Here is a 26644-nt window from a genome sequence, read left to right on the forward strand (position 1 = left end):
CCAAGGACCAACCAAGGACTAGCCAAGAACCAACCAAGGACAAGCCAAGGGCCAGCCAAGGACTAGCCAGGGACCAGCTAAGGACTGGCCAAGGGCCAGCTAAGGACCAGACAAGGACTAGCCAAGGGCCAGCAAAGGACCAGCCAAGGACATGCCAAGGATCAGCCAAGGCCTAGCCAAGAACCAACCAAGGACAAGCCAAGGGCCAGCCAAGGACTAGCCAAGGGCCAGCAAAGGACCAGCCAGTGACCAACCAAGGATCAGCCAAGGACCAGCTAAAGACTGGCCAAGAACCAACCAAGAACTAGCCAAGGGCCAGCCAAGAACCTACCAAGGACCAGCCAAGGATCAGCCAAAGACAAACCAAAGGCCAGCTAAGGACCAGCCAAGGACTAGCCAAGGACTAACCAAAGACTGGCCTAGGGCCAGCCAAGGTCTAGCCAGGGACTAGCCAAGGGACAACCAAGGACCAGCCAAAGACTAGGCAATAACCAACCAAGGACTAGCCAAGGGACCAGCTAAGGACTGGCCAAGGGCCAGCTAAGGACTAGCCAAATACAAGCCAAGGATCAGCCAAGGATGAACCAAGGGCCAGCCAAGGACCAACCAAGGACTAGCCAAGGGCCAGCCAAGGACCAACCAAGGACTAGCCAAGGGCCAGCCAAGGATCAGCGAAGGACCAGCCAAGAACCAACCAAGGACTAGCCAAGGACCAGCCAAGGACCAACCAAGCACTAGCCAAAGGCCAGACAAGGACTAGCCAAGAACCAACCAAGGACTAGCCAAGGGCCAGCCAAGGACCAGCCAAGGATCAGCAAAGGACTAGCCAAGAACCAACCAAGGACTAGCCAAGGGCCAGCCAAGGATCAGCGAAGGACCAGCCAAGAACCAACCAAGGACTAGCTAAGGGCCAGCCAAGGACCAACCAAGGACTACTCAATGACCAACCAAGGACTAATCAAGGGCCAGCCAAGGACCATCTTAGGGCCAGCCAAGGACCAGTCAAGGAAAGTGAGAACATTTTAACGGTTACTAATGAAGCAGCAGATCCATGCATGCAGGTAGAAATCAAAGCCATTTCACACAATGGTTAGAGTGAAGTTCTGTAACTATGGACTCTGGAATAAGCAAGCCTGACTGAAAGTCAGAAAGCTTGGGTTAAGACATTTGTAAGCTTGAGGTTAGGTCAAACTAAAATCAAATAGCGGTAATTGTGAGAAAATAGCCTAAGAGGTTGTTATGGAATGTTGCTTTCACTGTCGTCCTTGGGGGGATTGAGACCAACCAAAATCCAATATGTTGTATTTCCCATGTTTAATGTCAGACAGGTCCTGCTGTTCCACAGAGCAGACTTTATCACACTTTGTAGGATTATTCCCCTGATTATGTGGCCTGAGAGACAGATGCCCTAAAGTAGAAGATGGGGGCAGAAGTAGTACTTTTACTGATGCACAGTCAATTAGAAATAATTCAGTTCATATATGCTACTACTCTGATCGTATTTGAACCCCAGTCGGCCTCAGCAGATGGCCGCTAACACTGGTTCTGTTGGAGGTTTCTTCCTGTTCAAAGGGAGTTTTTCCTCTCCACTGTCGCTACAAGCATGCTTAGCGTGAGGGATTGCTGAAGAGTCAATGAGTCGATGCAATCAGCTGGTTTTCCTTAGATAGAAAACTTTGAACCAATCTGACTGGATGATCTGGTGAACTGTCTCTACAAAGTGACCTGATATGACACGATGTGAATTGGAGCTATAGAAATAATCTGAATAGAATTGAATTTATGAACCTTCTTGTGTAGTTGTCATCAATTTCAACAAAGCAGCATTAGGCTGTTTGAGATACTTTTCCAGCCACAGTAAAACCCTTAAATCATTCCAGGATGTTTTTTAAAAATGACAATTTAAAACAAGCTTTACTGCAGGCAGAGAGCAATAAAGACACAATGTTCACCAGTCACACTTTCATGGCTTATTGCACAATGAGCCTCAACCAGCTCAAGAGTTTAGTGCCACAAGTCAAAAGCTCTTCATTAGTATTGCATTTGTCTGGTTGAAATGCTGCTGCCCAGACGGCAGCGGTGCCAAAGAGACAGCTGAACAGGCCAGCCCACCCATGGAGCGTACCGTCCTACACAGACGTTTACAAGCTGCAGTGCCATGTCGTCTGTGAACCGTGCCACCCTGCACTCATCCTGGCTCTGGAACTTACTAGTTTGGCAGTGAGCCTTGGGCTTGGATGGTAACCCAGACAAACACATATGCAGCACATGATAAACACACACATACACCTCTTTATCACCAACAACTCACTCTCTTTGCGGGGCCTTTCCATTGACTTCCATTCATTTCTACAGCCTTACCATGACCCTTACCCTAAGCCTAACCGTTACGGCTTAAACAGAGCGAGCTCACAGTTCAATTCGCACAGCTGAAAATTAATGACCTCATGTTCATAGTGCACTTTTCCAAAAAATGAACTAAGTTCCCAAACCTAATGAATTAATTCCAGTTCATTTGGTAAATGAAGCCACAATCCTCCACAATAAAAGCTGATATTTCCCCCTTTAAATGTGTGATCATAATATATAGAAAGAAACGGAAAATCCTGGATGCAGTCCAGGTTTACTGGATCTAATTCTGCCAAGCGCTCTGCTAAACTGGCATTAGAAATCCCAGCAGATGAGTCTGAATGGAGACCAGTGCTAGCAGCAGACATGCTGCTCTGTCAGCCTGTTTACCGTAATAAGTGCCGTAAAACCTGACGTAATCCAGTGAAAAGTGTCATTATCATTTGAATCCATCGTGAGCTGAGTGTGTGCCTCATTATTCTCAGAGTGAACGTTGCTCTGGTTCACGTTTATTACTTAAAATCTTATCCGTTCAGTTCACCGTTCACTAAAAAAAGGAACATGGTTCATTAAATGTGTTCATGCGCAGGGTTCACACCTTGGCCCTAACCCTAACACTAACCACCATTCAAATCTAGGATAAAAATAACAAAGCATTATTAGTTCAATAAGTTATTAATCGCCAACCAAAAGAAGTTGTCATTGTTTCTTTGAGTGTTAACCATAAAGGGGTGGATCTGAGATAACCTCTATTCAAGCACTATGAAAGGCTAATAAAAGGGGGGAAAGGGTCTGAGAGTCCAATGAAAAAGGGATGGTCGCGTTTAATGCGGGATGTGCTTAAATTAGCAGCAGATTAATGGAAATAACTGATGCAGAGCTCTTAAATGCAACCAAAACAGTTTTATTCAGTTTTACATTGAACAATAAACAAATAATCACAATGAATTAGAATGTAGCAGCATTGAAAACCAATAGATTGACACTGTGAGGGCTAGTAACAAGGTGTGCACCAGGCTTTTAGTTAGAGATGTGTACGGCTGTTCATTGTACAGCCTTTACTAAAAAATGAAAAATTGTAGGCCCTGGAAACTTCACTCAAATGTTTAAAATGTCCCAAGCAACAGATGATGGAGTTGGAAAGGTTGAAGTTTTGCTGCTGGTTGCGTCACACCAACCAATGAGAGAAGCTGATCTGGGAGCTGGCAGTGAGACAGACAGTGCTCACTGTACTGGACGTCTGACCTTAATGAGGAAAAGCATCAACAATGAAGCAGCAGAAGCTTTTCTGATGGCGTTGAATGTGACTTAGCATTCGACTTTCTGATTGTTTGAATTAAACCTATGAAACATAATATTGAACAAAAAAATTATCTCATCTTCCTTGATAAATTTCCACCTCTAGTCAAGCACACAAACAAAACAGAGATGTTCATTTAGTTAGGATCCGTCTGTTTCCCACTTCCTGCACTGAGTCCAGAGGGCATCCAATCAGAGCTGGCCTTCCTGATCAGCTGATCCAGATGCTTCCTCTCAGCTACAGATGAGCCACTGCTACAACAGACAGCTCCCCAGAAGATGGCTGATGCCACAGCAGTCCTAGAAAGTCGTCAGGAGCGCCCCCTGCTGTCTGCTCAGCAGGAAAGGTCTGCTCTGACCTTTCTGATCCAGAGCCTCAGTGTTGCAGCCTCGTGAGACCATCCTGATCTCGCGAGCTTTCAAGGTTTCACTCGCAGATCAGTCTGGCTACTCTCCGTTAAAGAAAATTTGGAGCCGTTCACCAAACGAACGTCCAATCAGCGTTGGCTTTGAGGCGGGTTGAGGTGTGACGCAACGAGAAGCGCGACAGTTCAGTCTAAAGAACATGGCGGCTTCAGCCGATGAAACTAGTGTTAGCGTGGCTATCGAGCAAGTTTTATGGGAATTACAGAGTATTTCTTCACTTAAGAAGAGCAAAACACTGCTCTGGAGGCTTTTCTCAGAGGAAAAGATGTTTCTGCTCTTCTCCCGACTGGTTTCGGCAAGAGTTTGATCTATCAATTGGCTCCTCTTCGTCGTCGCTCTGTTAGTATGTCATATGCTTCGTTGATCTGATTGGTTTATTTGGCCCGTCTATCACCAACATAGGCCAATCAGCTAACCAGTATTTTCGCCCCTTCCCAAAATTACTTCAACGGAAGGTTTCCAGATGGATATGCGGAGCAAATCCATCTGGCGGAGTCAGGTTATCAGTGTTGTGTGCAGGTGCGACTTGCCAACAGGGGGGACTACAGCGCCACACCCCCCACCCAATAACCTTGATTAAGAAATAATAAAAAATCAACATTTTATTATAAAATTAAATATTTCGAAATATATTGATATATATATATTTTTGATGTGCACGATAAATGTTCAATCTTTAATGATGAGTAAAGCTGTTTTTCATTTTTCATCAGATTGGTGACATATTTTCCCCCTAGGTAGTAAAAGTCTTTGCACATTGACTCGTTAAAAGTTATGCATGCAGAACCTGTTAACCTTTGTGCTTGTTATTTCTATCACTGCCCCTCTCTGGTTTTTGCAAGTACTGCAGCTACATCCGCATCAACGATAAAAGGGTAACGTGTTTCTCAGAGGTGACAAGTAACGAAACTTAGGTACCCTTTCTAGGTATCTATACTTTACTCCATTACTTATTTTCCCTCCTAATTCTGACTTCTACTCATTACATTTTTACACAAGTATCAGTACTTTCTATTCCTTACATTTTAAAACAATATTTACTCATTACTCTTGGCTTCGGTTTAATGCAGAGGTCACGGATTAGCGGACTGCGGTCTGGTGTTATGCTGAAAAGTGCATCCCTGCCTAGATATGCATCCCCAGTATGGATATTATGAACAACATTAAATCGAAAGATTGTGTTCGAGGTTCGGCTAATTTATTTGTTCTAGTCTCTTGTTTTTCACACACAATTCAATTTCAATTCAATTCAGTTTATTTATATAGCGCCAAATTCACAACACATGTCATTTCAAGGCACTTTACAGTTCAACCAGATCATAAAGTCAAATTGATACAAAGTTTTCTATCTAAGGAAAACCAGTTGATTGCATTGACTCTTCAGCAATCCCTCACACTAAGCATGCTTGTAGCGACAGTGGAGAGGAAAAACTCCCTTTTAACAGGAAGAAACCTCCAGCAGAACCAGGCTCAGTGTGAGCGGCCATCTGCCGAGGCCGACTGGGGTTCAAGGAGACAGAAGCAGAGATACAAAAAGCAGCTTTAAAAGGCGGCCCCGTCCAGGAAACATACTGCCAGGCAGACGAGCTCCAAGGCAGCTCCCATGCCAGAGGACGAAGAGAGCACATCCACTCAGTCACGGTCAGAGAAACAGGACCACACTGGAAAACAGGCCGATCTCCAACATATAAACAAGGGTGTTGATGGAAGCAGCACAGCTGATGTTTCTTTCCAGGATGACGTCACAGCCAAACAGGAACAGACGAGGCAAAGCTACTCTGAGGAAAAGCATAACAATAAACAGTGATGCCGACGGGAGTTTGGAAACTGCAAAGCTTTGTCTGAAGCGGAAAATTAATCACGCATCTACACAGCACAACGTTTACAGACCAGTGTGATGCATTCACGAGCGTCAGATAGCTATGGTGCATTCAGGAGCATGGGACATTTCAGCCTTACAAGGAAAGAGACATATAGGGAACAGAACTTAACTAATACAATAATGTATTTATTCAGAAACTGTGTGGGCTTTCTTACAATACTGAATGCTCTATAATTGTATTTCTGTTGTTTTGTGATTATGCACATCTTCTTGCTTTTTATTCTAAAAAATCTATTATATTATACAGTAAAAGTTCAAAAAATATCCACTGGACTTGGTTTCCAAGATCTGAAGACGTTTCGCGACCTCTCCAGGAAGCTTTCTCAATTCAAGTGATGAAACCAAGTCCAACCAAGTCCAGTGGATTTTGTTTTAAATTTTATGGAATAACTATGATCTGGATGACTGAGAATCTTCATCAGCATATTATATTATAGCAGCAAATTATTAAAGTTTTTCAAAATCCTGTTTAAAAGCTCCAAATGAGGCTTCAGATCATAAAGCAACAATTACGCTGTCATTGTTTTACAGGAAGAATTAGCATTTGCTGATCTTTGACCTTTAACTACTGATGGATTTACAGGAATACAGTGTCAGCTCCTCTGAGATAGCACGGGATGCTATCTTTGGCAATTTCTATTTTTTTAATTATTTTTTTTTTATTTCAAAATTCAATGTGTAACACGAATGCATAAATATCTCATTTTATTTCAGTGTTAAATTCTGTTTAAAGTAACAGATCATTAAAAATGTCTGCAGACCTTTACTGGTTGATGATTTTCTTTATTCAGACCCACTGATTTTTAATTGGTTCCCATGGTTTAATGTTTCTAAATATTTATTTCTCGTCATGTGCTCCATCCAATGCAGATCATTGGCTCCACCCACATCTAGTGAAAACTAGTGTGATTGGATGAGTCATAGAACGCAAATACTCATTGGTCAGTGGGTCACTCTACACTGTTTCAACAGGAAAATTAACGTGCAAAACATCTATATTTTCTAAATAAAGACAAACTCTACTTTCCTACAGCTTTTGCTAACAAGTAGACACATATATTTAAACATTCATGCTTTCTAAATAAAAGGTATGGTGGATAAAATTCTTTCAGTTTTATAATCTGGGGCATAAATCTTTTCCATTTTCATTACTTACCTACTTGGATCAATAAACATTCTGCATAAAATTGATATTTACAAGCACTAATATCTAAATAAATTGATTATTTGATATGTTTTTATTAAAATTGTTATTTATCTATGATTTCACTGAAGACTCCCAGATGACTTGCAGACACATTTTCTCTTTACCCCATATATCACAAAATCTAGTTCTGAAAAGAGCAGGAATTCTGTTTTTATCATCTTAATGTTAGTATATTGATAATTATAATTAACCACAAAAAAATAAAATGAATACTTTGAATATTCCTCTTGAGAGAATTACTGCTGCCACCACCTGTATTAGAGGGAAAAATTAGTAGGAGTGGCCACAGGGGTGGCCACAGGGGTGGCCAATGATTGGGTAAGGGTGGCCATGGCCCCCCCTGGCCCCCATCTAGCCCCACCCCTGCCTCCTGAACTCCTATCATGGGGAAAGTTTTCTATTTTAATGTTTCATTCATTGTTTTTGCTCCAGTCTGTCCTGCTCACTATAAACATGATGAGCGACTTTAAACTGACTCTTTCCCCGTCAGATTAACAGATTTTATTTTTTATTTTCCTCCATGTGTTTTACTTTTAAACCACGTCTCTCTTTCTGTCAGATCCATGAAATTGCTGCTGAATTGCTGCGTAGTCCGACTAACCTCGACCTGGGCTCTATCTCAGTCGGAGCTACGCTGCCCCCTGCTGGAAATCGTCCCCTCTGACTTTCAATCAGCGCTAAACGCTGCGACCTCTGAGGGGCGATTTTCTGTCAGATCAGATGCTAAATCACATTCAGTGTGTTCTGGCCTTTAACCCAGTGTCCATTTCTTGGTTCAGGACATGCAGCTTTCCCCATCCATTAAATGTAAAAGAATGTCGTGTGAATTTATTCTTGTTAAACATTTTAATTTTAACGGCAAGTGGCTGTTTTTAAATCTAATCTAAGTTTCTGGAAACGTCAGACCACACCTGCAGATAACAGGTGGAAATTAATCCACCATGAACATGAGATTTCAAGGCAATGAATCTTCTGATACTCTGATTTTTAATGAGCATTTCAACCTATAGGGGCTGTTAGCAAAGCTTCAAATATGTTTTAAAATATAAATATTTCAATAAATAAATTACAAAGCTCATTTACTCAGATTGTAATATCTCTTAAAACACTACAGTGTGAGTAGTTTAAAGTGAATCTTATTTTCCTCTTGGCTTTGATAAATTCAGGTGACCTTTATGATTATATTTTCTTTCGTCTATTCTAAATATTATAACTAAGCAGGCAGGCTTTAAATCCAGACATTTTCTCTGTGGATGTAGTGTTTCTATATAGAGCCTCTCTATGTTTGCCTTTGAACACTGTGCTGTTGCATTCAGCCAACCACCCGCCTTCAGTATAGTACAGTAGAGGGTCGACAGAAGGAGAAGTGAGGCGATAGCCCCTTTTTTGGGACAGAAAAAGACCCCAATTGTGTCTGAGCGCCCTCCTCTCCCGCGCCTCACCTCACATGCCTGTGAATGTGCAAAGAAAAGAGAGAAAGAGATTTAGAGAAAGGGAGAGGGACGGAGGGAAGACTGGTTCGCTGTGCAGCTGCTCCTGTGGAGGCCTTTGGATTACATCAGAGTGGCAAAGAAGAAAGGAACGGGAGAGAAGAGAGAGAGGAGAGGGGCACCCAAAGGGAAGGGTACACCCACAGGAGGGTGTGAGGCACACTCCACAAATCAGACCTCTTTTTTCTGGCCTCTCCATTCCTGCGCCTTTACTCTCTGTATCTTTATCAAGAGTTGTAGTGGTGTGTACCCTCCACAGAGCTATTATTGTTAGCAGAAGGAGGAGGATGTGCACACAAATGCACAGACCCCCCCCACACACACACACACCTACACCAGTCTCTCCTTCAGATTACTTTTGAAAGACTCCAGTTTGTGCTGTGCTTTTATTTTCAAGTCGTTCTTTGCAAAGACGAATGTTAACACAAGCAATCGGATCAAAGGTAACTCCATCACTGACTGCAGCCTGTAGACCTTAATGAAATATTGAAAATGACATCAGATTAGGAAATGCGGGGAAAAACTAAGAGAGGTAACGTAAGTGTGAAGGTTTCCATGGGTTTAGCTAGCAGGCATGTCCAAAGTGGGTCCCTGAGGGCCGCTGGAGGGCCGCTGGAGGGCCGCTGGAGGGCCGCTGGAGGGCCGCTGTCCTGTAGGGTTTAGAGGGTTTCCTGCTCCAGCATAGCTGATTATTTTCACTGATAGTTGATTAACAGGCTTTAACTGAACTAAATCATGGGAATCAGCTGTGCTGAAGGAGAAGCCTCTAAAACCTGCAGGACAGCGGCCCTCCAGGACCCACTCAGGACATGCCTGAAGGAGGTCAACCTTCCATGCATTCCCTAAAAATGAATTTCAGTGAATTAAACAGGAAGGCCTCCTGCTTGCAGGACTCCCTTTAAGGACCAAAAAGCTATTTGCATCCCTTTTCTTAATCTAAATTACTAATTAAAACGATGTAAACTACAGTCCTGGACAAACCTGACAAAACTACTTTGCTTCACCAAGGAACGTTTTCAAGATGCAATAGTTGTAGACAAAGTACTCAGCAGTAGCACCTGAGTAAAAGTATTAATAATTATTGTCAAACCTTACTTCACTACCACTAAAAGCTACTCAGTCAAACATACACTCAAGTTTAAGAGTTGAAATACTCACTTCCTCGCGATGTCGGATGAATACGTCTGACCCCTTTAGCCACCTTTCCTGTGTTTTGTTTCCGGTTGCTGAACCTCCTGATGATGGTGGGTCTGTTGTTGTTCCCTGGTCTCTGCAGTGGGGGGTACGCTGCTACAGAGTCACAGTCCAGCTTTATCCCCTTCCACAAGAGGAACGAGGCCCCTGTTCCTCCGTGGACTTCTCCTCATCAGGTGACGACTCACCGACCAGACAGGCTCTGCCACCGTGCCGGCGTAAGAGCGGGGCTTTACACTCAGTCCGATGATGATTCAATTCATTTCAATTCTATTCAGTTTATTTCTATAGCTCCAATTCCCATCCTGTCATCTCAGGTCAGTTTCCAGTTCAACCAGATCATCCAGTTAGATTGATTCAAAGTTTTCTATCTATGGAAAACCAGCTGATTGCACCGACTCATTGACTCTTCAATCAGTCAATCAAGTTTATTTGTATAACCCTTTATAATAGCCAAATGGTACCCAAAGTGCTTCACAACAAAGCCATCAAAACAATACATAACACATACAAGACATAGAGATACAATTAAAAGAAGGATATCTAAGAGACAGTATTATAGTCAGAATTAAATGCTAATTTAAAAAAGTGGGTTTTAAGCTTTTAAAAAAAAGGCTGAGGTCAGTAGTGGTGCGGATGTCAGGGGGTAGTTTGTTCCACAGTCCGGGAGCAGCGACGGCAAAAGAACGATCGCCCCACTGTTTGAGTCTTGACCTAGGGATCTCTAACAGAAGCTGACCCGAGGAGCGTAAAGCTCTGCCACAATTGCGGAAAGTTAAAATCTCAGACAAGTAAGAGGGGGCAAAGCCATGAATGGCGTTAAAAACAAACAGCAGAAGTTTAAAATCAATTCTTAAACGGACTGGAAGCCAGTCGAGTGACGACAGCACAGGAGTAATGTGTTCACGTCTGGATGTGTTTGTTAAAAATCGGGCAGCAGTGTTCTGCACAAGTTAGAGACGAGAAATTGATGACTGACTGAGGCCAACGTAAAGGGCATTGCAGTAGTCCAGTCTTGAACTAATAAAAGCATGGATTGCCTTCTCAACATCCTGCCCACTGAGAAAGGACTTGACTTTGGCCAAAAGACGGAGCTGGAAAAAGCTCGAGCTGACAACGGAGCTAATCTGTTTGTCAAATTTGAGCCCATTATCAAATGTTACCCCAAGATTTTTGACATGAGATATAAAAAGGGGGGCTAGATTGCTGGAGTTTGTGGTGAGAACGTTTGAAATAGATGGAGAACCAAACAAAATGAATTCGGTTTTCCTGTTGTTAAGTGCAAAGAGTTCTGTGACAGCCACTGCTTTATATCTGTGATGCAGTCCAGTAGCTTAGTGAATGCAATGTTTTTATTTGGTTTCAAGGGCAAATATATCTGCAAGTTGTCAGCATATAAATGAAAAGACAGGTTGTGTGACTCTTCAGTCTTCAGTCTCAATCCCTTACACTAAGCATGCTTGTAGGGACAGTGGAGAGGAAAAATTCCCTTATAACAGGAAGAAACCTGCAGCAGAACCAGGCTCAGTGTGAGCGGCCATCTGCTGAGGCCGACTGGGGTTCAAGGAGACAGAAGCAGACATAGAAAAAGAAGCATAGATACAAAAGGCAACTGTCAACCAGCTCCACAGGCGGCCCCGTCCAGGAAACACACAGCCAGGCAGACGAGCTCCGAGCCAGCTCCCATGTCAGAGGATGAAGAGAGCACATCCAGTTAGTCACAGTCAGAGAAACAGGACTACACTGAAAAACAGGCCAAGCTCCAACATCTAGAAACAAAGGTGTTGATGGCAGCAGCACAGCTGATATTTCTCTCCAGGATGGAGTCACAGCCAAACAGGAACAGACCAGATGAAGCTACTATGAGAAAAAGCAGAGAGAGCAGAACGTTAGAGATTGAACTAACAGATTCTACAGAGTGGGAGAATAGAGATAGAATGAAGCAGAATGATGAAAAAGGGGTCCCTATGTCCTCCAGCAGTCTAAGCCTATAGCAGCAGAACTATAGAGATAGCTCAGGATAACCTAAGTATGTTATTATAAGTATTTTATTATAAGAAAATCAGAGCCACCATAGATTTTGCATGAAAACTAAATGCTCCTGTCCCTCAGTAATTAATGTGAACGCTCCATTAGAGTTTGCAGGGTTCAGCCAAATTAGCTGGTACATCAGTTAATATACAGATTGCCTGTAATTTTTGTTCATGGAGTGATACATGCAACCAACTATACACTCATTTACACAAAGTATAAATATTTGGTTTTAGATGAGCCAGTTTAACAATTCTACAATTTTCATCCCATGCACTATCACTTCACAAAAGCCCTTAACATAACATTGACAGTCATTTATTTAGCAGAGTTTTGTTGTTGTTTCTGCCCTGGAATATTTTGCTTCTTGCAGTCTTTGAAATCCTCATTTCAATGCAGAGCAGAAAGATGCAGAGCTCCTTATGTTCTTTCTTGCAGCAGCAGTCAAGTTGGGCAACATGTTTGCCCTGAATCTTAGCATGCAACAGTGGAATTCCTTATTCTTTGCCCCTCAGAGAATAACAGAAGACATTTTTTCAGATGTTTGCATTTAATGAATGTGTAATTATGGTTTATTGTGTCTGGCAGCCAGGGCAATAGGCGCCTGTCCACTCACATTAAGGTGACTTAATTGTGTGAATATGTCAAGACATAAATGGCCTGATTCTTGCTGATAGTTGGGGGTGTGGTGTGTGTGTGTGTGTGTGAGAGAGAGAGAGAGAGAGAGAGAGTGACAGCCACTGTGTGCAGAAGACACACTAATGCACATTATGTGTGATAAATGTTCTCTTAGATAAAATCAGAGAAATGTTTATGCACTTATGATGTTTTGCAGAAACCAGTTAAAGTGTGTGATTCAGATTCCTACATTGGGAGGTTGGAGAAAACATGTTTTAAAAAAATGTATGATCCCTTTATGTAAGAGAACTAGTAAGATGTATGTGTTTAGCTCCACTTTAAAAGCATCTTCTCTTTTTCTACACTTTATTCAGCTTTCATAAGAACCTCTGTAGGAAAACAACTAATGTAAGCATATCTGCAGACAAATCCAGGTCAAAAAAGAAACTTTTAAGCCTCCTGCTTACAGGACTCCCCTTAAGGACCAAAAAGTAATTTTCAGCCCCTTTCTTAAGCTAAATTGCAAATCAACTACAGGTGCTTGGTTCCAGGTACTCAGAGATTCACTTCCACACAGAAAGCCCATATTCTGATCTTCAAGTAAGTAATGTCTCATACACGTCCATTGGTTGTGCTGTTATTTTTTTACATCTCTTTGCAGGTGATGAAGCCGACTGAGATGTTTTTATCATTATCTCCCTTTTATCTCCTCTTTCTTTCATCTTTTCTCCTTTTTTCCCCTTTCCTGTTCTATTTACATTGCAATGTCCATATAAAATGTAAAACTCCCTACATAATAATAATAAAGCAATTTATATGCATGAAACAAGTGGGACACTATGGCGATAGCCGTACTGCTCCACTTGTGAAAGTAAAATCTGTTGGGCTCTTTTTGGCACCAAGACAATTATTCTTATTGCCAGATTGCCAGACAGGACACTGTAAAAAAAATAAAAATATTTGACCCGAGTCTGACAGTGGACATGACTGACAGCCTGCAGTGTAAGACAAACGCACCTCACTGCAGCACACAGAAAGGGGCGGAGACTGACTATGTGGCACAACCATACCATATTTTTCAGGGTTGGTGGATGTTGCTGTGGACCCACATGCAGAGTAGAAGAGATGCAGAGATGATTACGTGCAAAATTTAATGAGGTAAAAAGAGAGCAGGTGTGGACAATAATTAGAAGGAGCCAAGGGGAAAGGAAAGGACAGCAGGGGGCAGCAAAGAACAACCAGGGAGAAACAACAGGATCTAAAGATGACTAGAAAGAACTAAAGAGGAATAAAACTAATGACAAGAAACTAAGGAATTAAAAGGGAAATACTAGGAGAAAGATAAGAAAAGGGAGTGGATATGCCATGGGAAACCTCACCTAAAGCTAAGAAAAAGAATAACCAACTAAAACTAGACCAAGGAATATATATACCAAAAACACATTAGATACATTTTTGGAAAAGAGATAACTAAGAAGCATAAAACTAAGAAAAAAAAAAGTTAGAACTGTACATTTTTTTTTCAACAGGGGGACCACCACCCCAGTCTGCCAATCCAGGGGGACTGCCCCCGATGTCCATGCAATGTTGAAGAGTCGTGTCAGCCAACACAACCCTACAACATCCAGGACCTTGAGGAACTCTGGGCGGATCTCATCCACCCCCGGGGCCCTGCCACCGAGGAGCTTTTTAACCACCTCGGCGACCTGCGACATTCCTGGTCGTGGAATGCTGGACCAGCTCTACAAGCTCAGCAGGGTCCTGGAGGGTGCATGGGAGTTCGCCCAACCAGTCTACATGTACTTTGTGGACTTGGAGAAGGCATTCGACCGTGTCCCCCGGGGGGCCCTGTGGGGGGTTCTCTGGGAATACGGGGTGCCAGGCCCTTTGATACGGGCTGTCAGGTCCCTGTATGACCGGTGTCAGAGCCTGGTCCGCATTGCTGGCAGTAAGTCGGGCTCGTTTCCGGTGAGAGTTGGACTCCGCCAGGGCTGCCCTTTGTCACCGATTCTGTTCATTACCTTCATGGACAGAATTTCTAGGCGCAGCCAAGGTGTTGAGGGGATCCGTTTTGGTGGCCTTAGTATTGCGTCTCTGCTTTTTGCAGATGATGTGGTCCTATTGGCTTCATCAGGTCGTGATCTGCAGCTCTCGCTGGATTGGTTCGCAGCCGAGTGTGAAGCGGCCGGGATGGGGATCAGTGCCTCCAAATCCGAGGCCATGGTCTTGAGCCGGAAAAGGGTAGAGTGCCTTCTCCGGGTCAGGGGGGGTGTCCTGCCCCAAGTGGAGGAGTTTAAGTATCTTGGGATCTTGTTCACGAATGAGGGAAGAAGGGAGCGGGAGATCGACAGGCGGATTGGTGAAGCGTCTGCCGTGAAGCGGGCGCTGTACCGGTCCGTCGTGGTGAAGAGAGAGCTGAGTCAAAAAGCGAAGCTCTCGATTTACCTGTCGATCTACGTTCCTACCCTCATCTATGGTCATGAACTCTGGGTCATGACCGAAAGAACGAGATCGCGGATACAAGCGGCCGAAATGGGTTTCCTCCGTAGGGTGGCTGGGCTCTCCCTTAGAGATAGGGTGAGAAGCTCGGTCATCCGGGAGGGACTCGGAGTAGAGCCGCTGCTCCTCCACGTCGAGAGGAGCCAGTTGAGGTGGCTTGGGCATCTGTTTAGGATGCCTCCTGGACGCCTCCCTGGTGAGGTGTTCCAGGCAAGTCCCACCGGGGGGAGGCCCCGGGGAAGACCCAGGACACGCTGGAGAGACTATGTTTCTCGGCTGGCCTGGGAACGCCTTGGGGTTCCTCCTGAAGAGCTGGAAGAAGTGGCTGGGGAGAGGGAAGTCTGGGCCTCCCTTCTTAAGCTGCTGCCCCCGCGACCCGACCCCGGATAAGCGGAGGAAGAAGATGAGAACTGTAAATTTACAGTCATATGTTTATATTACTGTTTATATATACATACATATATATACATATATATATATATATATATATATATATATATATATATATATATATATATATATATATATATATATATATATATATATATATATATATATATATTTAAATTTTTCAAGGCTGCACTTTAAAAAAAGATGAAATTGTCCAGAGAGCTGTTCCAAACGAAATTTCTTTTTATTTTACACTTGTGTTACCAAAATGACAAATAAATCTCTCTAAGTCTAAGAATACAAAAATGACCAAAATCTAGAGAACACAGAACAAAACCAAACAACTCAAAAACGAAAACCTTAAACAGAAACAAAATGTCAAAAATATAAGATTATGAAATTATTTGGAAATGGTCATTTTTCACTCTGGAAATGAAGGGGCAGTATTACCTGTACCTGTATGTCCTCTGTATCACTGAACAATACTCCAGAGAGCAGCCATTTCATTTATTCCCCTTCACAAATTGATGGTTTTGAGGTACAGAGGGCGATCTTTTATTTCCGGGTGGATCATCTCAATCAGTGGTCCTGCTAACTGTCAATCATTCTGGTGATGTGTTTACGTAAGGCCGTCCTACGCGCTCGTCCCGTTAGCTATCTTTTTCTGCGTACTTTCAGGCGTATATCTGTGGTGAACTACGGTTTCAGACAGTCATTGAAGCTCACCTTTCTCACCGTGGTTCTTTAAAAATGGCCGAGGGTCAGAAGAGAAAAAGAGAAAAAGTGTCTACGAAGCCTTAGAAGAGGCAGATATATCCCAGAATGCTTTGTGTGGAGAGTTCTCCTTGCAAAGCATTATAGGATTTGATGTCACAGCGGCCCACTGTCGGCATAACCTGTCGACTGATGAAACAGTCGACACCAGTCGACTGATAAAACATGGTGGAAGAAGAATTACGTGACCAACGGAGCAAAAAGCAGTGATCATCTGTCTGACCATTCAGTTAACTGAGTTTACTATAAAGTTCACTATATAGTCCCCGCTCTATATGGTGATGGTTTAATGGTTTAGTTTAATAGGTTTACCTCTCAGGAGCGGGTACAGGGTTGTGCATGTGCATTGTTTTTAAGTGGAGAGGGTTTGTCTTTTCAAAAATTCGAGAAAATCCTCCACAATACCTCTAATGCCGGGTCACACAGGTTATAAACGACTTTTTAATCTCTGATCTAATTTTCTTTCTATGTCACACCGACTAGGCAGGGTCAGCATATCCAGATATATGCAGATTCTTTCACTTCCATCATTGTGCGAAATAAATCAAAATACTGTCCTGCATTTGACTCTGAAAAATTATCAAAAGTTATTTAAGAAAAACAGAACAAAAAAGAAAAAGTGGTGCGGCTGTATAGCAAAGCCCAACATCATGACCAGCCTGCTGCGCAGCATCTCAAACCAGAACAGATGGAGGAATTTATTAAGCCTTTATTAGAAACATAATGGGAGCTATGTTAAAAGGAAAACACAGTTTTAAATGTTTAAAGCTATTAGAAAGACATACCACACCTAATTAAAATGTGTACTTGCACCAAACAGGGTTCTGCAAACTCAGAACATCTCTTGCACTTGTTTCTGGTTGTATTTTGACACTCACCTGGAATCACTGAGAAAACCTGGAACTTCTCAGCCAGTCTGAAGAAGGTTATGAGGAGGAAAGCTTATCCTCCTGTTTAAAACGTTACCTTTTTAATATACAACAAATTAATCCATGAGTAAAGTAGTGATGGATGAGAGTTGAAGGGGAATTCTGTGATTCTGGCCTTTCTTCACTTCACCTCCAACACGGACAGCTGCCATCTTCAGAAGTTCTCTGATGACTCGGCCATTGTAGGCTGTGTTTCTGAGGGGAAGGAGTTGGAGTATTGATCGGTCATCATGAACTTTGTGGACTGGTGTGAGAAGAACCACCTGTGTCTGAACACCAGTAAGACCAAGGAGATGGTGATGGACTTCAGGAGAAGACCCCCACCTCACCTCCAGGGCAGGACATAGAAACTGTGGAGAGTTTGAAATCCCTGGGTGTTCATGTCAATAATAAATTGGACTCATAACACCGACGCCCTATAGAAAAAGGGCCAGAGTCTCCCTCCACCTTCTGAGGAGGCTGAGCTCCTTTGCAGTGAGCAGGTTCCTGCTTCAAACCTTCTCTGACTCTATGGTGGCATCAGCCCTCCTCTACGCTGTCGTCTGCTGGGCCCCTGGCAGCTCAAAGCTGGACAGAAAGAGACTGAACAAACTGGTGAGAAAGGCCGTTTCTGTCCTAGTCTGCACTCTGGACTCAGTGGCTGGGAGGAGGCTGCTGTCCAAGCTTCCATCCATCATGGACGCCACCTTCCACCCTCTGCAGCAGGCTGGAGAGGAGCTGAGCAGCTCCTTTAGTCAAAGACTTTTACAGCCTGTTTGGAAAAAGGAGCGCTACTGCAGGTCATTCATCCCTGCTGCAACCAGACTCTACAATGAGACACTACAACTGCAATAACTGCTGCAATGGAGAATAATTACTATTTAATACCCTGAGCAATAACCTGTTTCTCTATATCTGACACCCTGTGCAATAACTATACCTATAAATATAAATAATGCCCATGTAAACACGCTGTGCAATAACTATACCTATAAATATAAATAATGCCCATGTAAACACCCAGTGCAATAACTTACCTATAAATATAAATAATGCCCATGTAAACACCCTGTGCAATAACTATACCTATAAATATAAATAATGCCCGTGTAAACACCCAGTGCAATAACTATACCTATAAATATAAATAATGCCCATGTAAACACCCTGTGCAATAACTATACCTATAAATAAAAATAATGTCCATGTAAACACCCAGTGCAATAACTATACCTATAAATATAAATATTGCCCATGTAAACACCCTGTGCAATAACTATACCTATAAATATAAATAATGCCCATGTAAACACCCTGTGCAATAACTATACATATAAATATAAATAATGCCCATTTAAACACCCAGTGCAATAACTATACCTATACATATAAATAATGTCCATGTAAACACCCAGTGCAATAACTATACCTATAAAGATAAATATTGCGCATGTAAACACCCTGTGCAATAACTATACCTATAAATATAAATAATGCCCATGTAAACACCCTGTGCAATAACTATACCTATAAATATAAATAATGCCCATGTAAACACCCTGTGCAATAACTATACCTATAAATATAAATAATGCCCATGTAAACACCCAGTGCAATAACTATACCTATAAATATAAATAATGCCCATGCAAACACCCAATGCAATAACTATACCTATAAATATAAATAATGCCCATGTAAACACCCAGTGCAATAACTATACCTATAAGTATAAATAATGCCCATGTAAACACCCTGTGCAATAATTATACCTATAAATATAAATAATGCCCATGTAAACACCCTGTGCAATAACTATACATATAAATATAAATAATGCCCATGTAAACACCCAGTGCAATAACTATACCTATACATATAAATAATGTCCATGTAAACACCCAGTGCAATAACTATACCTATAAAGATAAATATTGCGCATGTAAACACCCTGTGCAATAACTATACCTATAAATATAAATAATGCCCATGTAAACACCCTGTGCAATAACTATACCTATAAATATAAATAATGCCCATGTAAACACCCTGTGCAATAACTATACCTATAAATATAAATAATGCCCATGTAAACACCCAGTGCAATAACTATACCTATAAATATAAATAATGCCCATGCAAACACCCAATGCAATAACTATACCTATAAATATAAATAATGCCCATGTAAACACCCAGTGCAATAACTATACCTATAAATATAAATAATGCCCATGTAAACACCCTGTGCAATAATTATACCTATAAATATAAATAATGCCCATGTAAACACCCAGTGCAATAACTATACCTATAAATATAAATAATGCCCATGTAAACACCCTGTGCAATAACTATACCTATAAATATAAATAATGCCCATGTAAACACCCTGTGCAATAACTATACCTATAAATAAAAATAATGTCCATGTAAACACCCAGTGCAATAACTATACCTATAAATATAAATATTGCCCATTTAAACACCCTGTGCAATAACTATACCTATAAATATAAACAATGCCCATGTAAACACCCTGTGCAATAACTATACCTATAAATATAAATATTGCCCATGTAAACACTCAGTGCAATAACTATACCTATAAATATAAATAATGCCCATGTAAACACCCTGTGCAATAACTATACCTATAAATATAAATAATGCCCATGTAAACACCCTGTGCAATAACTATACCTATAAATATAAATAATGCCCATGTAAACACCCTGTGCAATAACTATACCTGTAAATATAAATAATGCCCATGTAAACACCCTGTGCAATAACTATACCTGTAAATATAAATAATGCCCATGTAAACACCCTGTGCAATAACTATACCTGTAAATATAAATAATGCCCATGTAAACACCCTGTGCAATAACTATTCCTTTAAATATAAATAATGCCCATGTAAACACCCTGTGCAATAACTATACCTATAAATATAAATAATGCCCATCTAAACACCCAGTGCAATGACTATACCTATAAATATAAATAATGCCCATGTAAACACCCTGTGCAATAACTTTGTATAATAATCTTGCTATTAAAAAAATGTGTACGATGGACGCACTGTACACACTGTATATATCCCATCATGCACCTTTATCTTCCTTTGGCCCCTTCTTCTTCTCCTTTGACTATTTGAGCTGATAAACCAACCGTCATTTTATCCACTGTGAGATTGATAAGGTCGATCAATCAATTTTTGGTTCTGTTTAAATTTTCTATGTGAGTTTTCAGTTACACTTTCAGTTTTTTACAGTAACACCGGACCGCGTATGTATGCCGAAAAATGCATCCCTGCCAAGCAGAAAGTCAAACGTGCATCTACACAGACCAGTGTGATGCATTCCCGAGCATCAGATAGCTATGGACCATAGGAAATTTCATACTTACAAGGAAAGAGACATAAACAGAACAGAACTTTACTTATACTCTTATATCTGTTATAGGTATTTCAGTGTTAAATTCTGTTTAAAGTAACAGATCAATAAAAATGTCTCTGGATCTTTACTGGTTGATGATTTTCTTTATTCGGACCCCACTGATTTTTAATTGGTTCCCCTGGTTTAATGTTTGTAAATCTTTATTTCCCGTCATGTGCTCTATCCAATGCAGATCATTGGCTCCATCCACATCTAGTGAAAACTAGTGTGATTGGATGAGTCATAGAACGCAAACACTCATTGGTTAGTTAAAGGAAATCATCAGAAGCAAGCAGGTGTTCTTCAAACTGCTAACGTGAATTGTCTATGCCATACTACAATGTGGGATTCAGAAAAAGATGTTGAAATGTCTGAAAGGTCGGACACAGGCGAGAGCGTATCGGGAGACGGAGACGAACAAGACCTCCCTCATCCTTGGCCCTATCTCAGAGAAGTTTTAGAAATAGTCGAAAAATTGAGCTTTCAGTTCATATAGCGGCATCTGGCTGTTTTTATTAAAGGTTACTTTATACTTTTATACTTTAAGTAGTTTTTGGAGCACATACTTTTTCACTTTTACTTGAGTAAAGAGGTCAAGTTGATACTTCAACTTTTACCAGAGTGTTTTTAAACTGCAGGATCTATACTTCTACTTAAGTAACAAATGTGTGAACTTTTGACACCACTGGCAGTTTATTACCGGAAGTTGTCTTGATGTCTCTGCCAGCAATGTTACAGCTCTTGTGTGGAAGTTTGCTGGTTGGTTGTTAAAAGTCGCCGCCCCTTTATCACTGTGTGACATGTTAGTGATAACAGAGATACTAAGGTTATTACTCAGACCTGTTTCCTCGCCTGGTCAATCTGTCTATGAGGTAGGGTTGGTAAGCTTGCATTTTGTTTCATTGATGATTCTTTGACAGGAAGATGATTCATGTGATAACTGGCCCATTTTTAGATAATCCTACAGTTCAAGTGCAGCAGCTGTTGGGATGCAAAATGAGCTTTAGGAGAATACATACACACTAAAAACAAATAAAATAAATGACACAACAAACAAGTTTTAATAGGTTAATTATCTGTTCAAATGTTAAATAAATGAAGCATAATAATAAAACTACAACAACTGCAACAACTACAGGTAAAACGTTTTTGCCCCTATAAGTTTTCCCTCTTTGTGACATTTAAAGGGGAACGTCGTTTCTTTTCCATTGGTCTTTGATTTTCCGTTATTCCATCATGTTCTACTCACCCATATGAGTTTAGTGTCATTTGGAGCCGTTCTGAAGATATTCCGTTAGGTTATATCCAAGTAACGTCTTCCTATGGGCAACGACTTGAAGGCACAAACTAAACTGTTCATCATTTATTCTTAATGGTACGCCAGCATTCAGAACATGCAGGCCAATCACTGTCCCTGAGTGAAAAATTGATTACAAAAAGGAAGATCAACCAGTTAGACTGAGCCCTCCTTAGCTGCAGTAAATGAATATCAAAACACGTTAATCAGAAAAAAAGGCTGTTTTCTTCCAGTGGTGGTTCATTGCGGTATGCAACAAGTTACTACTAGAGCTTTGAAAATAGGAAAGAAAATCAACGCTGGGAAGAAAAACTGGCTTAAAAAGCCATCAGTAAACCAGGCTGTCCTGGGAAATCTACTTAGATCTAGATCTAAACTAGATCTAAAGGCCAAGTCTACAGAACAGGACTGGCCCTAACAAATACTGTATTTTTTGCATTTTCTGTCACCTTCATGCTCTGCAGCGATAATGAGAACATCTCATTTCTAATAACTTCATGTAGCCCAATGATAAGTTTAAAAAATAAACATTTGATTGTTACAGTTGGTGTTATAATTTTCAAAATGAAAACCTTTGATAATCCAGGAAAGCAAAATGCAGTGAAGGTGACAGCATATAACCAGGTTTGTCCTTAACATCCTTTCTTTTTGGCTGCAGAATACAAAAGTGACTCTAGAACAGAAAACCAAAGAGAATGTCATAACAAAATGGATAGGCTGCAAGGAAATGGATTAAAACCCAGGATTTTGTTTTCATGACAGAGAAGGTAGATAAATTCTATAGAAGAATAACTTTGAATTACTGAAATAAATAACTGCATAATAAAAAGATAAGCATTAAGATGAATACACAAATAAAGAAAATCAATTGATAAAAGCAAGCAGTAATTAACTTGCATAATGAGGAATAATTCACATAACTGTTTTTATTAGCTTTTTCATATGTTTCTAACATTGCAGAAGCAGCCCAAGACCCAACCTGATCATAGGGACCCGTCGTTGGTCCCAACAAGTACCTATGTGTCTCCAAAAGGTAGAATATTTCTGGGAAATTGTCCCCACAAGGTTGTATAAAATCCCCCATGCCCTATCCACATGAACAACATGCACCCACACCAGCTAGGTCGCCAAACCTTGACTAACCAACCACTCTTTCCAGGCAAACCAAGCCAGCCACAGACTGCAGTGCACAGGTGGAAGCGGTAACCGCAGTCGCCCCATCCACTGGCTGTAGGTACTACCTAGCGCCACACAAGGGACGTAAAAGACCAAACACCGTACCAACCACACACCACAAGCCTGGAAAACTCACAGGGCCAAGTAACCCCAGGAGAGCACCAGCACCTTTGTTTTTTTCTAGCTAAATTTATGGCTGAAACTTCTGCTTAAATAGGAGACAAGAAAACAAAGAACAGGTTAAACCCTTAAAGCAGCCAGAGGGAGAGTTCAGGAGGAGGAAGCCAGGGTAGACACGAGACACAAAACTGCAAATACAAAGAGGCTACTACTAATGTCACTCTATCTTTCTCTATTGTTTCTCATCCTCACTATCTATCTCTGGTCCATAATAACAGAACCTTTGTGTTTTCAAACAGCAGGAAACCTGTGATGAACATTTTACCAACATGTACAATGAGGTCAGTAGCAGAAAATAACACAACCTTTCCAAGTAACACGTCCACCTCACTGATCCAGCATTTCAATGCAAAGCCATCAAATACTGGCAGTGGATGCAAATATGTGTATTTGACATATCTTTATTCATTAATGCTGTCAGCTGCACTCATTTGTCTGGAATTATATTATTCCAAAGGTAACCAAAGTTTGCAACAGCACCGCACACAAATGGCAGGTATGATCGCTATTTGAAGAAGATTCCAAAAACATTGGTCGGAGGAGAAAAGGGGCGTTCTTTGTGTCTTTGAACATTTTTGAAATAGCAAAAGTAAAATAATAATGCCCAGGAGCCACAAACATGACAGAGTCACTGTTTTCGCTAATGTTAGCACACGTCCATTAATGACATGTATCATGGAGGACTAAAAGGGGAAGCCGACCCTTGTGAGCCTTTCTAGTTTGAACAAAAGAAATTTGAAGGAATTGAATTTTATTGATCTCACACTGGAGAAATTCCCTCTCTGCATTTAACCCCTCCCCTCGGGGAGCAGTGGGCTGTCATTGTGCAGCACCCGGGGAGCTGTGTGAGGTTAAGGGTCTTGCTCAGGGACCTAAAGTGGAGGCTGTGGGGATTGAACTGGGTACTTGCAAACTTCTCAGAGCACAGCTCACTGCTCCAACCACTAGGCCAGCACTCTGACCCAGGCCAAAAAAAACTAAGAAAGTAAAAATATTTCGACAGGTTTTTGCTGACACCCAAACACCAACACACATTTTAACATGAAAAGGTCAGATTTCCTGGTGAGGCCTCCTTGAAAGACACAATTACAGTCATTAATTTAAACAAGAAAGGGGAAAACCTTTTTTTTTTGGCAGAAGAAGTTTTCCAAAAAAACTTTTCAATACAAGAATAAACTTTTACTTTTATAAATCTGGCTTTATTAAGGAAATAATATAGTTTTCTATAAAAATCCAATCCGGCAAATCAGATTTATCTCGGTTATCTCGACTCCTCGCCTCCTAGTGACGATGTGCGGTAATACTGCTAAGATTGAAGGAGGGACTCAAGCAGCTGGTGTCGGTAATGCACCAAACGCTGTTTGTCAACCGCCGTAAAACCCAAGAAGAAGAAGACGAAGGAGGAGGGAATCAAGCAAATCAAAATGGCGGCGCCCGTCACATTCAGAAAGTTATGCTTGATTATTATTGCTGTACTTCGGTGTTTGCGGTGGGTCAGGCGAAGACGGCAACCTTGCGCGGATGTACTTGAGAAAGTCGGCTTTTGGGAAGTGGATCAGGGAAATTATCGTCTACTCTGGATTTACAGACGCCGGAAACAGCGACGGACCCTGAGGTTCATCACACTGCTGAGCCGAGTAATCACTGGAAACCGTGTGGAACGGTAGGGAAGCTAGTATACTTGTTACCTGTTCTTTCCATTAACTGTCCGCATTTGAGATGTATTATTTCGCTTTTTTTTAAGTCTCCCTTATTTTTGTTGTGCTTACAGAAGGGTTTGGATGAGAGAGCGGAGCGAACACTGGTGGCTTTATATAGTACGAGAGACATTCAACCCTCAGCAATGGATCGAAAACTTCAGGTAATTACAAAAAAAAGCTGATTTTCTTTCCCATTTTTTAAATAAGGGTTATTAATACTTCAACTGATAGACCCATTTTTTTCCTGAAGAGCAATGCGATGAATGAAACCATTATTTGTTTTGATTTCTGAATTAATAAAGTGAAAAACGACAAAGCACTGCGTATAATAAATGCAAAAATATTGTGAAATTTCTTCTTTTTTTTTCAGAATGAGCTACAGAACCTTCAAATGGCTTTGTGAGTCGCTCAGGCCTCATGTCTCCAAGGCAGAAACGAAGATGCGACAGCCTATTCCTGTGGAGCAGAAAGTTGGTGCTGTCTTGTGGTTTCTTGGAACCACATCAGATTATCGGACCATTGCTCACCTTTTCGGAATATCCAGAGCCTCACTGTGCATGTTTGTCAAGGATGTTTGTGAAGCAATATTTTTTCATCTGACACCACAGTTCATAAAGCTCCCCACTGATATAGAGGCTAGAAATATGATGGAGTCATTTAAAGAAAAATGGGGATATCCGACTTGCATAGGTGCTATTGATGGCTCACACATACCCATTGTCGCCCCCAAGGAGAGCCGAGTTGATTATTTTAATAGAAAGGGCTGGTATAGCATTAATATGCAAGCGCTTGTAGATGACAGGTATATGTTTAGAGATCTCTGTATTGGATGGCCAGGAAGCACTCATGATGCTCGTGTTTTAGTCAACTCCCGTCTATACCAGATTTGGGAAAATGGTGTTTTCCCCCATCTTCAAACAGAAATTGATGGTGTGATGGTGCCTCCCGTTATACTTGGCGATCCAGCATACCCTCTCTTACCCTGGCTGATGAAGCCTTATCCAGAAAATGCAGGGACAACAGAAGCCCAAAAAAAATACAACCACATCCATAGCCGTAACAGGATGTTGGTAGAGAACGCTTTTGGGCGGCTAAAAGGGAGATGGAGAAGGCTTTTGAAACGAGTTGACAACAAGACATCAAATGTTCCAAATGTCATCGCTGCTTGCTGTACCCTACACAATATCTGTGAGATGCAAGGAGAGGATTTCCTTGATCAGTGGGCCAATGAGGCAAATCAGCCACCTAGGAAGAATTTGGTTGATGGAGATAACAATCCTGATATTAACAATGCCCACAATATAAGAAATGCTCTCTGCCGTTACTTTGCAGAGCAAAATTAGCCTACATCGACTTAAATGTTATGTATTTTAAATAATTTCTTACAGTTTAGTTTTACATAATTTTGCAATTACTAGTGTGGTGTATATTTTGAAAAAGTCAGTAACAACAACAATTTTTGTATAAACATGTTATGTATTGTACATTTGTAAAACAATAAAAAAATTTACATATTTTACAATATTTTTCAGTTATTGATAAGGTCCATAAGTCGAAAAATTTGGCACAGAAGTCGAAGGGGACGCAGGGTTCAGAGGTTGTAATTGTGCTGGTTGAGTCAACAACTGGACCATCATCTGCATCATCCGCATCTCGTGTTCCCTCTGTTTCTCTTCAGCCTGTTTAAAAAAAAACCAAACAATTTATGTAAATGTCAAATGTACATTTCATTTTCTGATTAATTAAAGAAATGCATTTTTACCTGAAATCGGTTCCTTTCC

At 41.2% G+C, this 26644-nt stretch overlaps 1 protein-coding gene across 1 annotated transcript; it reads left to right on the forward strand.

The window, feature by feature from the left end:
• Window positions 1–3927: 3927 nt before the first annotated feature.
• LOC119795191 (putative nuclease HARBI1) lies at window positions 3928–26206 on the forward strand. The gene is made up of 5 exons (XM_038303050.1): window positions 3928–4040; window positions 9930–10065; window positions 24723–24826; window positions 24935–25024; window positions 25234–26206. The coding sequence occupies exons 1-5, from the start codon at window positions 3928–3930 to the stop codon at window positions 26204–26206; spliced, it is 1416 nt and encodes a 471-aa protein (XP_038158978.1).
• Window positions 26207–26644: the final 438 nt, after the last annotated feature.

This window comes from Cyprinodon tularosa, unplaced genomic scaffold (assembly GCF_016077235.1).
Source record: "Cyprinodon tularosa strain WSP-4 unplaced genomic scaffold, ASM1607723v1 ctg502, whole genome shotgun sequence".
NCBI lineage: Eukaryota > Metazoa > Chordata > Actinopteri > Cyprinodontiformes > Cyprinodontidae > Cyprinodon > Cyprinodon tularosa.

Bases quoted from the DNA above. Each gene is read 5' to 3' on its own strand.
- LOC119795191 (XM_038303050.1), top strand. From the start codon at position 3,928: ATGGCTGATGCCACAGCAGTCCTAGAAAGTCGTCAGGAGCGCCCCCTG. The intron at 10,066-24,722 runs GTAAGAGCGGGG...GAAGTGGATCAG, and splicing joins GGCTCTGCCACCGTGCCGGC to GGAAATTATCGTCTACTCTG. The intron at 24,827-24,934 runs GTAGGGAAGCTA...TTGTGCTTACAG, and splicing joins ACTGGAAACCGTGTGGAACG to AAGGGTTTGGATGAGAGAGC.